This window comes from Phaethon aethereus (genome assembly GCF_964289735.1).
Source record: "Phaethon aethereus genome assembly, chromosome: 16".
NCBI lineage: Eukaryota > Metazoa > Chordata > Aves > Phaethontiformes > Phaethontidae > Phaethon > Phaethon aethereus.
The window spans coordinates 578,707-591,708 of NC_138592.1; the positions used below are offsets into that span (position 1 = coordinate 578,707).

The 13,002-nt window shown below is 44.0% G+C and overlaps 1 protein-coding gene across 1 annotated transcript in view; it reads left to right on the plus strand.

Annotated features, from left to right (window-relative positions):
• Positions 1–13,002, plus strand: part of CTNNBL1 (catenin beta like 1) — a 55,692-nt gene that overhangs the window by 19,655 nt on the left and 23,035 nt on the right. Inside the window, exons 7-11 of the mRNA XM_082007319.1 lie at positions 532–623; positions 3,951–4,023; positions 4,304–4,362; positions 5,128–5,276; positions 11,418–11,599. Coding sequence (XP_081863445.1) covers positions 532–623; positions 3,951–4,023; positions 4,304–4,362; positions 5,128–5,276; positions 11,418–11,599 — 555 coding nt within the window. The remainder of the gene's footprint in view (positions 1–531; positions 624–3,950; positions 4,024–4,303; positions 4,363–5,127; positions 5,277–11,417; positions 11,600–13,002) is intronic.

Below are 13,002 nucleotides of genomic sequence, written 5' to 3' on the forward strand. Positions count from 1 at the left end.
CTTAGCAATGTATTTAACTTTCAGGTAGTAAAACATTTGCATTTCATGTAAGTGCATCATTACCGCTCTGTTCCCCAGTCTTTGCACAGCACAGTATCTGCTTTGCCATGTGTTGCTGTTATTAGCATTTAGACCATCATCCACTCCTTTCAGTCATTTGGGATTGTACTCTCCCGAGGACTGGAAGAATGAGAGGGGCTGGAAACATGAGTTTTGGAATGTTTACTGCTGCTGTTGTTGTTAGTTTACTCCAGCAGCAATTCTTACTGCACAAAACTAAAGGGAAGTATTTTAGGCTTCTCCCAGCAGGAGCTGGTGTCACACTGATGATGGACTGTGCAGGCAATGTAAAATCTGAGAGGGTATCACACACCTGAGCTTAAGTCTCAAAAAAAAATGGTCATTTTGCAAATCAGATGTAACTTTGAGAAGAGCATTGCAGCCCTCGGAAGGACCTGGCAGAGGTGTTGATACGGGCCTGAGCTGAACTGCAGGTGGGGAAAAACGCCTGTTTTCTGTCTGTCTTCTCAGCCATCGTTGAGAACATGGCAGAGTTCCGACCAGAGATGTGCACAGAAGCTGCGCAGCAGGGCCTCATGCAGTGGTTGCTCAAGAGGCTGAAGGTGAGCTTTTTTTCCTGTTGTCATTTGGGAGATATCACAAGAAAAACTGACAGGCCACTGGTCTGGAAGCTGGTGTGCTTGAGGTGGTGTTTGGCGCAATATTAAAGGCCCAAGGCTATTTATTACTGGCTCTTTCTATTTGTATAGGTTATCTTTGTGATAAGTTCTAACATTTGTGAATACAGTGAATTCAAAACTCACCTCAAACTGGGAAGTATGTGCTTTTTAACTTATTGTAAACTAGCAAAACTGAAGGAGTTGGCTTTATGTATAAGAAGCTCTGCACAATGGGATGCAAGTCTGTCAGTAGAAGTACTCTCATTTGCATAGTGTTTGCCTGGAATAATATCTGTAATGTTGACTGACTCTTCTTGAAAGTCTTTGGGTTTTACTTGTTTCTGTGGGAGTTCTTTTTGGTAATGTGTCCCTGATTCTGCCGTGGGAGCTGTGGTCTTTCCTGGAGTTGGACCCTTCACAGCGCTACAAGACAGCACTCGGGCTACAGCCACCAGTGTGGTCGTCCCCAGTAGCTGCAATTCCACCACGTTCCTCGCTCAAGCATCTGTAGAGCTCTACCAGCGTGCGCCTCCCTTCTATAGACCAGTTAGTATGAACTTAAAACACTGCTTAAAATAAGCCAGTTTTGTGCGCACGTTGTGTGTGTGTTGGAGAAGCCAAGTTAAGGACAAAAAGTTAGAATTCAGGGTTTGTCCTCTGCAGTTTTAGTTTAAATGGACGTACTTCTGTCTTGTCTTTATATTATAAAAATCTTAGAGTAGAAAGTGTATTTTTTTCTGTTTGTATGATTCCTGTATGGATTTCTGGTCCATGGCTGAGACCTCTAGGAATATAAAAGCTGACCAGTGAGTGGGGAAACTAATAAAGACCATTTTGTGCCTTCGCTTCCTTATGTTTCCAACACTTTTTTGAGTTTCAGGTGATGCCTTGGTTTAACTGCTGCTGGTGGTGGCTTTTTCTTTGAACTCATCTAATTGCTTTTGGAATTAAGAATTACTTTTTGATATTCTTAGCATCCTGTGGCAGTGAGTTGTGAGTTACACAGTTTAAGTCTGTCTTGTGTGAAAAGGTGCCTGAACATTCCCTGGAAAATATTGTAGGAAAGGAATTGATAGTCCAGCTCTCTGACAGAGGTAGCGATGGAAATTTAGCAAACAGGTTGTGGGTTTTTCCTAACCCTGTTAGGAAGGCATTAGCACTTCCATACTTAAGTGTCTTTATGGTTAGAAGGCCTCTGAATCACAGAAATACTCTATCAGCTTTTTAAGTGTGCAGATACCCCTCTGTGCACCCATATACTTGTTAGCAGAAGTAACCTATAATTTCTCACTACAGGTAGTAACATAATTATATTCCTTTTGCTTAAAAACAAAATGTGAAGTTAATTCTATTCCAGGCAGGTATGTACTGCTGCCTGCCTTGTAATTACTCTGGCAGCTGAAAGACTTAGAATCTTGGGAAAGCAAAATAATCGGAACTTGGATTCGCCTGCCTGGTGCCACAGAAAATGAATATTAAAAGCCCTTGAAACTCAGTGCTGAATGTGTCTTTCCTTTGCCCTGGTATGTGTTAACTTTGTCTGGGTTTGGGGCTGTGTGATCAGGCAGTGCTTTTTCTTGCTTACACGCTGTTGTGGGAAGCCGCACGCTAATGAAACCCTCGCCCAGGAGCCTTCGCTATTGGCAGCACTTGGTCTTGAATCTCTTGCCCTGACAGATGTGTTCAGAATTAAACCAAGGTCTCAGCATCTGGGAAGAGTGTTGTGCTGCTGAAGAATGTCTATGGGATGAGTTTTAAAATCGGGGTTCTGCCTAGGCATCGCTAAGGACATCTGGCGCACAGCACGTGTGAATTTCTGTTTTCCGACTACGTTTCAGGTTGCACAGTTGTATTCTGACTGTCAGAACTGCCTCGGAAAGCTCGGTGGAGAGCTTAATAGCTCACTTCTCCAAACATAAGCAGGGTTTGGTGATGATGTGTGCAGCCTCAAGAGAACGGAGCGTTGCCTCCTAACGCTTGCCGTAGGACAGCGGTTGGTACGCACCAAGCGCCTGCCACCTTCCCCCTCTCGTGACACTGATTGCTTGGGAGTGTTACGTGCCTCCTGTAAATACCATCATCTACAGAGTGGCTGGGGACTGTTTGGCATGAAAAGCTTTATTTAAAGTCAATACTTTGTGGCATGTGGGATCTTCCTGCTTTTCATGCTTTTGTGTTGCGTGGTGCTCGTGTACTGTGACCTTTTCTTTGGTAGCCGGTCGGGATAATTGGCCCACGGTAGCCTCGCACAGGCAGGTTCGCTCAGTCAAGCTGCAGGTAGTCGTGCATTTGGGGAAAAAAATGGTGGGTGGCAAATGGTATATTTTAAACCTAGTACTTACTGCTTGCCTTTTTTCCCCCCTCTCAAACAGTGGAATACAAATAGCTGGTAACTGATTTTTTTTTTTGTTTTGTTTATATTACAAATTCCTTCAGTAAACAATTTTATCGGTTAGTGTTTGGTCTGTTTCTTTAGATGAAGCAGCTTTGGCAGCACGCAAAAACTTTGGATTGAGTTCAGAATCCCACTTCAGGGATTTTTTTTTTTCTTCAAATTCAGTGTCGTTTTTGTTTGTTTGGTTGTTTGTGGTTTTTTTTAAATTTTAAATATATTTGAATATGGAGGGAATGTATGAAGTGAAAGTTAGTTACAGAATCACAGAATCACTAGGTTGGAAAGGACCTTTAAGATCATCAAGTCCAACCATTAATCCAGCGCCACCATGTCCCCTAAACCATGTCCTGAAAAGTTATGTGACAGTGCAGGCTAAACCCATCTCATGTTCTTCTGATTGTGATGTTGTGATCCTCATACAAAACTCCGGCAGTTACTATTTAATGTTACTGTGATGTATTTTCTGCAAGTCTGGTTTTGGTGACAGGTGCAGACTTTCAGAATAGGAATAAGCCCCACACACTTCTATAACGCTATGGAAAATTTATCACAGGAAAGAGATTCTGTGCTGCAAACAACTGGAGACTTCTCTCAGGGGTTTTTAGCCAACTTGGACAAACCTACTTATGTAGGACAATGTGAAGGATCAGAGTTGAGTTTCTGCACATGTGTGCACGAGCACCCTCCCCTCCCATCACCCCTGAATCAGAGAGAATTATTGCTATTTTGTCACTCCGGCATATTGCAAAATCACTGCTGTTGCATTTTGGTTTAAGTTTTGGTCATATGTTTGGTGATTTGATTAATGTGTTCTTCAAATCAATGAAACAGAGAGCCGTGCCCTGGTGAGTCTCTTGTTCTTTCTTCACCAACAGGCTAAGATGCCTTTTGATGCCAACAAGCTGTACTGCAGTGAGGTGCTGGCCATTTTGCTCCAGAATAACGATGGTGAGACATGCCTCTGGTATCGATATTCTGTTGGGGTATGATCCAAGCTTCTTTCAGATCACAACAGCACTCTTACGCCTTTGGCTTTCCTTTGCTTGTGCTCTCCCTCCCGCGCGTGTACTCTCTCACATACGCATGCGCCCTCCTTCTCTGCAGCTTTTGTACTCTGTCAAGCCGTATTGATTTTGTTCACTGATGTATCAGTGTTAGATGGCTGTAAAATGTGACAGTTAGCTTCATTTTTCTCTCTCTTTTCCCCTTTCCCCCCACCTCCGTCTAGACAACAGAGAATTGCTTGGGGAGCTGGATGGGATCGATGTGCTGCTTCAGCAGTTATCTGTGAGTAATTCACATACGCCTTCTCTGCTGTCAGGAGGCTCGTAGGCTGGGTGTGAGGAGGTGGAACAGATTCTGGGTGTAGTGCTGTCCTAGCAATCTGTAGATACTGAAGCACAGTAGTGCATTATATTTAGTGGTGGCACAGTCCCTGAATAACTTCCACGCAAGTGTATCATCCATGTTAAGTGAGGCTAATCCCTGTTTTACAGATGTTAATGTAGAAGTACACAGAAATTAAATTATTTTGTTATAATTACATGGCAAGTTGGAGATAGGCAGGGGTAGAATTTGTCCTTCAGCATTCTCCACTGCAGGCGCTGGGCTGCAGTGTGCCTACATTTGAGCTAGCTGAAAGTAATGTGTTCTTAGTTCACTTACATTTCTTGAGGCAGTGGTGTCAGTAGGTTAGGGTGCTGCAGAGCAGACCCCTCAGGTATGTGTTGTGCTCAGGAATTCTCTGGTAACAGGCTTATTCACATACTTTTGTGAATTGTGCAGTCGGTGAATTCACCCTCCCCTGTGGAGGCCCTGTATTGTCTTCCAGCTGCATGTCTGTTGGTCTTACAGTCAGGACAGTAAAAAGGGCAGCAGAGTTACAAGAGAGAACGCATCAGTGATGTGTATGACTGCTGCTCTGATGACTGCAGGCTTATGCATATCAGATGTTGAAGTCCTGTGATGTAAAACATTCATGTATACTCTACAACAGTGTGGACCAAATTGAGCCTTCTGTTTTGGGGTAATTCTGTTTTCTTTGTCATGCAGGTGTTTAAACGACACAACCCTAGTACAGCAGAAGAACAGGAAATGATGGAGAACCTGTTTGACTCCCTCTGCTCCTGTCTAATGCTCAGTTCCAATCGCGATCGCTTCCTGAAAGGCGAGGGTCTACAGCTGATGAACCTGATGCTTAGGTACCCAGATAACTTTGTGATTTTCTTGCCTGCTTTTGATGTACCAACACACATTCTGGCTAGATATTTGTCTATAAAATTTGTCTATTTTTGTCTATAAAATTTTTGTGTTAGTGTATTTGTCTGTTTCTGTTTCTTTTTTTGCAGCCTGTAAGTCAAACTTTCTCAAACATGTAAGCTGCACTCTTTGTCTTTAGCTTTGTTTCCTAAGAAATGGGGTTACTACTGGAAAGTAACAGTACAGATCTGTGTGGCAGACACCCAGATGAGAGACGCTGTAGGTCAGGCTGCTAATTCTCTGAGGATTTAAAGGAGCCCTATGAGGGTAAGAGCAACCCTTTGGTTGTGTCTAGGGAAAACGTTTTTCCTTTTGTTCTGCAGTTCAAGCTTCACTGTGTTGTATGTCCTTTGGTGAATTTTTGTGGACATTGATACAAAAGTTGCTTTTGTGAAATGGGCATAAGTATGCATTTTTTCTTGTGACATGTTTTGTCACACCGTGAATCTCCAGGGCTTCTCTGCTCTCTCTTCACTTCTACTTCCTAGCCTGATACTGAATTGTGTCTTCTGAGCTGACTGGCTTCCTCCAGACCTCAGGACTGGGTGCAGCGGGGCTGTCAGGCTTTCCCTGGTGTGCTAGGCTGCATGGAGTGGCTGGTTAGCAAACGCCAACAAGAAGTGATGTATTCCTGCAGCGCATGGCTGGGTAATGTGCAGCAGCAGGGAACTGAATAAATAACCAAATGTGGATTATTCAAATGGGAACACTGGGTTTTCTTGAGGCTAATTAAAGAAAAGCTCCGAAACTAAGGAGGAGAAGGAAGCCTCCCTCTGCCTCGAGTACTAAGCTGCTAAACTAGCCTTGCGGAACTAATTACTTGGAGTTCTTGTGCCATGTGGGTGGGACTCGGTGTTTGGATTTTTAATAGCTTTTTCCTCATTGTTGGACTCTACTATTCTCTGTACCAGGACCCCAGCTGGAAAATTATGACAAGAGGAACATTTCTCTGTGGATGCAATTCCTCCCACTCCCAGTAGTTGTGAAGGGGTTAGGAGGGATAAAGCATGACTTAACTACCAGCAGCAGCAATGTCTAATGGATGGAGTTTCCAAGACCTCAATCTTTTGATTCTTAGGAACCTAACTTATTCTGCAGTCTAAATAGGATTGGTAAAGTGGCAATGGAAAAAAAGTAACAATTCATGGAATATTTTCTAGAAGCTTATATCACTACTGTCCATAAGCATGGGCTATGCTGACACTTGAAGACTTTTTTTTTTTTTAACTCTTCTAATCTAGTTCAGATAAGTAGAAAAGTTGAAGTTCTCCTTACCTGGCTGTTTGAGCAAATAATGTGAGTTAATAGTTGATTGAGTTTTATCCCCAAACCAGCTCCCTTCTGGCCCTGACTTGTCCTACACTGCACATCTCATTTAGAGAGAGCAGCATCTACTTGGATGGAGAGGGTAAAATTCTTGGTTCTAATGAGTCTTCAGACTACAGTTGAAAGCGTTAAGCTGGTACTTTTATTGCTGATTCAGGTTTTTCCTCTTTTGAAGAGCTACCAACCACTTTTCTCAGTATTTCACCCTATCCGTGCTGTTGACGTGTCAGTTCATTCCTATACACAGTCATCTTTTTCTGTTTTAATACTCCTAATGGAGGAAACGTCAGGATTCTGACACATGTAATCATGCATGTAACCTAAAACATGTGAAATCGGTGATACTCAGCACATGCATAAAGCTATTTCCATACTTCAGACTGGCTGGCTGCGTCAGAGCCGCAATGCTGTCCTGAAGCTTTTACTTCTGGTGAGTGTGATTTTTCTTATCGGTGTTATAAGCTTGCTTCCAGCAGTCACGACACAGTCGTGACTGCGTATGTGTTGTTGAAATAGTTAACTCAGATCTTCAGAACCACCGGAATGCGGTGCTTAGCTCTGCTGTCTTTTGGCATTTCTTGGTAACGAGCATTTTGGGTTCTAAGTTTTGGTGCTTTGACAGCCGTAAGAGAATAAATGAAGTTAAGAGTCCAGTGCTCTATGGAGAGCATAGGGGATGATTAAGGTAGAAGCACTGGTTTGTGGTGATGGGAGTGGGTGCTGGGAGCAGCGGCTACATTAGGAGGAGAAGCTTTGGGCATGCTCAGCTGCTGCCATGGGGGGCTACTTCTTTTGTGGGTCATGGTGTCATTGAAGGCAGAAAGCTCTGCTGGACTTAGTGCTTTGGTGAGGAAAAGAGAGCACGTTTCTATAGCTTTCAAGCCACCAAACAAAGCAAAGCATCTGAGGACTGACACTGCAAGATTTTGGTGTTTGTTTGCTTTTGATTTTTTTACGGGAGATATTAAATGGCTATTAATTCTGTTAACTTCTGTTATCATTGGGAGTTCTCTTGATGTATGCTTAAAAGCTCTTACAGGTGCTCAGTTTTTCTTGGACAGCACTGCTTTGGTAACTGCGGGCTAGCATTGTAAATAGGGAGTGAACCTTGGTAGTTGTGATCTAGAGAGCTGCACGCGAGTATTACACTTCTGTATCTTCCTGATACCTCCATGATAAACAAGAAGGAATAGAAATGCCATTTGGTTGTGATTGACCACCTCGCCCACAAACAGCAGAATATTTTTCTCTCCTGTCGGTGTCCTCTGAAGACTGGGGGAGAGACCTGTTATTTTTTTGGTTTTACTTTGAAGGCGGTTAATCATTGTACCATAGTCTGTGTGGATGAAAGCACAAATAAGCAAAGTTGAAAGTTTATTGATGTGATGTGAGATAGATAGCTGTGTGAGAATAGAGATATCAGGCTTGAATCTCCACTACTGTCTTAGTGAACATAGCATTCTGTATCTAGTGCTACCCAATGCATCTAGCCAAGTTGTTCTGTTAATAATGGTCATGCACACAGACCTGCGGGAAGTATAGCATCTTTCAGCTGAACATTTAACATGCTTGAGGGATCCCTATAGACAGTAATGAAAACAGGACTGGTTTCTGTTACACTGAGCCTTAAACTGTATGGCCAACAGCGAAAGATGTTGTCATTTTGTGTGAACTTCTACTAGTTTATGGGGAGATGGTGGTAACACCTGAAAATGAGCACGTTGTGGCTAATGTGCTTTATGTGCATGTCCATAGCAAGCTGTGTCCTGGACTTGGTATGGTCTCAGACTTGCAAGTTTGAGGGGACTTGCAGGTTCTTGGAGCTTGGAGAGCTTCACCGAGCAGGTACGTGGGAGGTGAGCAGAGGGGTCTGAGAGAAGACGGAGCCAGTGACAGCAGAAATGAGGTAGGAAGTTTCAAAGTAGGATGAGAGCACGGGTGTATACAATTACTTGATTTGCATCTCTGCAGCAACAGAGGCTCGTTTATTTTATGGAGTGTCTTTATCAAAAATAAGATGGTTTATCAAGGTGGTAGCCACCAATGGAAAGTTTATAAATGTCACATAGAATTCAATTCAATTTTGTTTTTCAGGTCAGGAAGCACTTTTTAGTACACAGTCCCACAGCCTTGCCTTGGTAACCTAAATGCAGTTTACCTTACAAAGCTAAAAGAGAGAAAAACAGGCTTGTAATGTCAGTTCCCTTGCACACACTGACAGGAAGCTTATTGCTTTTGCTGTAAAATTGTGTTAAGGCTTGGAGGAGATGCAGCCACTCGATTCCCAGGGGATGTGTCAAGAAGATTCTCTGTTGCATAGGAAAAATGACGTGTGGCTTTCCCAGTTATTAACCGAGGGCGCGTGTGTATGCACATAGACAAATGCAGCAAAGGGAGCTCACGGAAATGCGCATCACTTGGGCAACACAATTTTCTATTCTGCAGCTATTCAGTGGCTTTTCTTGACCCTCACGAAAGCATTTGCTCCAGTACAGCAAAAACAAGGTGAAGATGGACAGCTCTGTATGACTCCCCAAAGCTTGAGTATAGCTGTTTCAGGTTATACTTTTTATGATTATTAAAATCCTTTTATGTTTTCCTGTCCTGCTGTTCCTAATGACCCCATGGAAACTTAGACTGTCTCTTTACTAAATCTCCTGGTTAATTAAATGGAACCATTTTATGCAGCACTTTTCCAGGAAATGCAGTATTGTGCTTTTGCTAGTATTTTGGAAAGTAAGAGATTGTGTTAAGCTAATGTGGAAAATCCAAATAATGTTAGCACCTCTTCTTTTTGAAATAATAAATGTACTAAAAGACTTCTCTCAAATATAAAGGTATTAAAAGGAGGAAAACAATTGTTAGCAAATAAAGTTGTAATTCAGAGTTCCCTATGAAGACTGAGGTCACTCCCTATTTGGTGATACTCACGTATGCATGTCTTTGAATTAGTGTTCAGCTAAAAGTTACCTCAATAAGCACAGATGAGACTAAGATAAACTGCTTGCCCTCTGGCAGAATAAATATTTCAAATAAAATCAACTCTAGACAGTCCAGTCAAGCAGCTATTGATCTCTAAAAGCCTGAACTTAAACCCAATGAATATTCCAGAGATCAGCTCTGTGCAACCTTCCTAAATGCTGATCAATATGCAATTACTTCCCCTGAAAACATTTCTTATATTGTCTGGCCTAGAAGTACTTTATTTTTAGCTCTCTGTAGAGGGGAGGTGGGGGTGTTGAGCCACCCTCCTGCACTGCTTTTCACTAGTGGGTAGAACTCACTGCTGCACCAGATCCCACCAGCTGCACGTGGTGCTTTCGGCAACGGCTTCGTGCCCACCGGAAGCACCCGCGGCTGCGCTGGGCAAAGTAACTTTCTTTTAGGCTAGGGTATTAGTACATGGTTTTTTAGTTTGCATGTTGTTAGGGGTTCTCAAAGGTTGATCTCTGAAGGGAAGGCGTTTTCCGCAGCTCTCTGGAGCTTGGACTTCAGGAGGCCCTGGATGAGAAGACCCTGCCGATGGCCATGAGGTCCGGGTGGCCCACTGCAGGGCGGCTCAGCGTGCGCTGTTTGCACTGCTGGGTTTGGCAGGTGGGTGCAGGGGCAGCGTGGGTGCTGCCGCCTCCACGGGGGGAAAGGAGGGGGCTGAACTGCGTCGGTGGTTTGCTCTTTATAGGTCCTTATTCCAAGTCCACAGTAATGCCTGAGCACCGTATGGTGGTGCGGAGCAACTGGTGTGTGTCCGAGAATTGTTCTCGCATCGTCTCTCCAGGGGAAGAGCACAGCTTGTTTCTGGGGGGATTTGCTTTTATATGTGCGTGTAGCTATGTAGTGAATAAATTGTCTTAGAGAAGAGACAGTCAGAGGAGATTGCCATGCACTTGGAGTAGAAGGTGGTGGGGCTTACGACAGTCCTGCCCTGGTGGGAATGTCCTCCTGGGCTGGCCTGGCCTCTGGTGATGCTGGGGGCTCTCGTTCTTCAGCTCACACTAGCCCCTGCTGATGTTTACCCGGTCTGTTGGTTTTATGGACTGTATTAGCAACCACTTTTTAGTTCACATTTCACAAGATATTTTAAATTTCCTATGGATGAATTATACATTCCTCTGTTTCTGGTTTGAGAGGTACAGGACTCATTTTCAGATCATCTGTGTGTTGTCAGTGTGAGTTACCAGCATCAGCATTCTGAACTCGCATTAGAACAGAATAGCCCAGAATCTGTCTACATCCTTCCAAACATGATTTCTGGATTTCTGGTTTTCTTCATTATAGCTGACCACCAAGCTATGATTACCAACTGTACTCTTTTATTAAATTGAATTATTGCTAGATCTGAATCCTGATCTTTTTGGTATGACAGTATTTGCCTCGTACCAAACCCAGTCTCCCCTGCTGTTTTGTCCTGGTGTTTGTAAGGTGGTGAAGAAATAACTTCTTTGATAGCCAAGAAATAAAAAATAAGTAAAAACATCACAATAAAATATATAAAATTAAATAAAAAGAAAATAGAAAATAAATAGAAGACATTAAAAAAGAAATAACCAAAAGAATATTCTCAACCACAGTTTTGAAAAGAGTACTTGTCGATATAATGTTTTGGCTTCTTGAAGAAAATCTTGCTTAGAGCTTGTGCTCAGACTCTTCATACTTTCCTCGTGGTACTCATTGCCCTTTTCAAGCTGTCTCTTCAAAGTAGTGTGGTCCAAAGCTCCTCGTGTCCCTGAAAAGTTTAAGTTGCCTCTCTCTTTTCACAGAGAGAAGAAGATTTCCCGCAGCAGTGCCCTGAAGGTACTGGACCATGCCATGATCGGACCTGAGGGCACAGACAACTGTCACAAGTTTGTTGACATTCTTGGCCTGAGGACCATCTTTCCTCTCTTCATGAAATCACCCAAAAAGATAAAGAAAGTTGGGACAACTGAAAAAGAACACGAAGGTAGGCCTGCTTGCAGATCCTTATTGTCATGGAGGAGGTGAATGGAAGGCAAGTGTCTGAAAAGTACCTGCAAGGAGGAGGGAATGGTATGTGGAGGAGTGGCACATCTTGTCTTGTCACAGCTCCTCCCAGGCAGCCTGCCCGTTCCCTGTCGCAGGCGAGCTGTTGATGACATGCTTGCCCTGCTTGTTTTGGTATCAGTAGTTCCTGGCGATTCCATTTCATGTGCTGTTAATAAGTTATTTTACTCCTGTAGGGTCTGTTGTTTGAAGCTCTGACTCTTTGATGCAAAACTCTTTTGAAAAGAGTAATGAGGCGACTACAAATGTCACCTCAAAAGCAGTGTTTTCATGGCTCTGAGCACTGAAGTGTGACTCGATGAACATCAGGCATTGCAGAAATAAACTGCATGCTTTTGAAGTTGCTTTTTTTTCCTTTTTCTATTTTTTTCCTCTCTCCCCTGGAAAACTCTTCTTTAACGGAAGTCTGCTGTGGATTATTGCTTGCAGGACCTTGTGCTGAACTGAATCTAGGGTCAGTCCCTCCTGCTTCTGGTAACGTTACCTTTTCCATTTTAATAATTGACTATGTCTTGGAAGAAACTTTAAATACTGCCAGTGATGCTTGAGGTTTTATGCCAGTTCATTACTCAGTTCTGTAAAGGGTGAATATTGTCAAAACCTGAAGACGTGTGAGTGGGTCTCAGGCCTGAGTATCCACCCTTAGCTCTTGCAGCAAACCAAGGGCACATGGAAGGAAATGGCAACAAAATGGGAGCTGCAAACCCGCACACCCTGCTTTGGTGCTGTCCTTGGAACTCGGGTGTAACCAGATGTCCCGAGGTTCTCCCAAGCAAAGGCAGGGAGGTGCTGCCTCCTGCAGACCTCGCCGGGCGCTGGGCTGCGGCGTTGCCTGGGGCTGAGCAGCCCCTTCCTCTGAAGAGCTGCAGAGCTGGGGGCAGGTCGGTGGGCGTCTGCTTGTGCTCGTCCTTCCTGAGGACAGGGTGGTGAGGAAGAGGAGAAGCAGACTCAGCAAGCGGACGTTTTCTTGAAAAAAGTGCCAGTGGTGAGCTGGTGACAGTACATTTGTTCACCAACATTAAAAGATGATAGCACTCTGCTAACGAAGGTAGCGGCTTGGTGAGGCACGCTTAGGCTGCGGTAGCCGCGGAGGTGGACCCTGCACCCTGGAGACGATGGGGCCGAGGCGGCATGGCGGGTCGAAGCCGGAATTGGCAGCGCCGTGGGCTGCGCGTGCACGTGTCGCGGTGGCTGCTTTCCTAGTATGGGTGGAGAGAAGGGGCATACCTGCAGCCCAGCACCAGCCATAGGAGCGATTCACACACAGGCCACCAGTTCTGGCAGCCTTATCTGTCTTGTATTGTGTTGCTTGTCTTGGGTAGA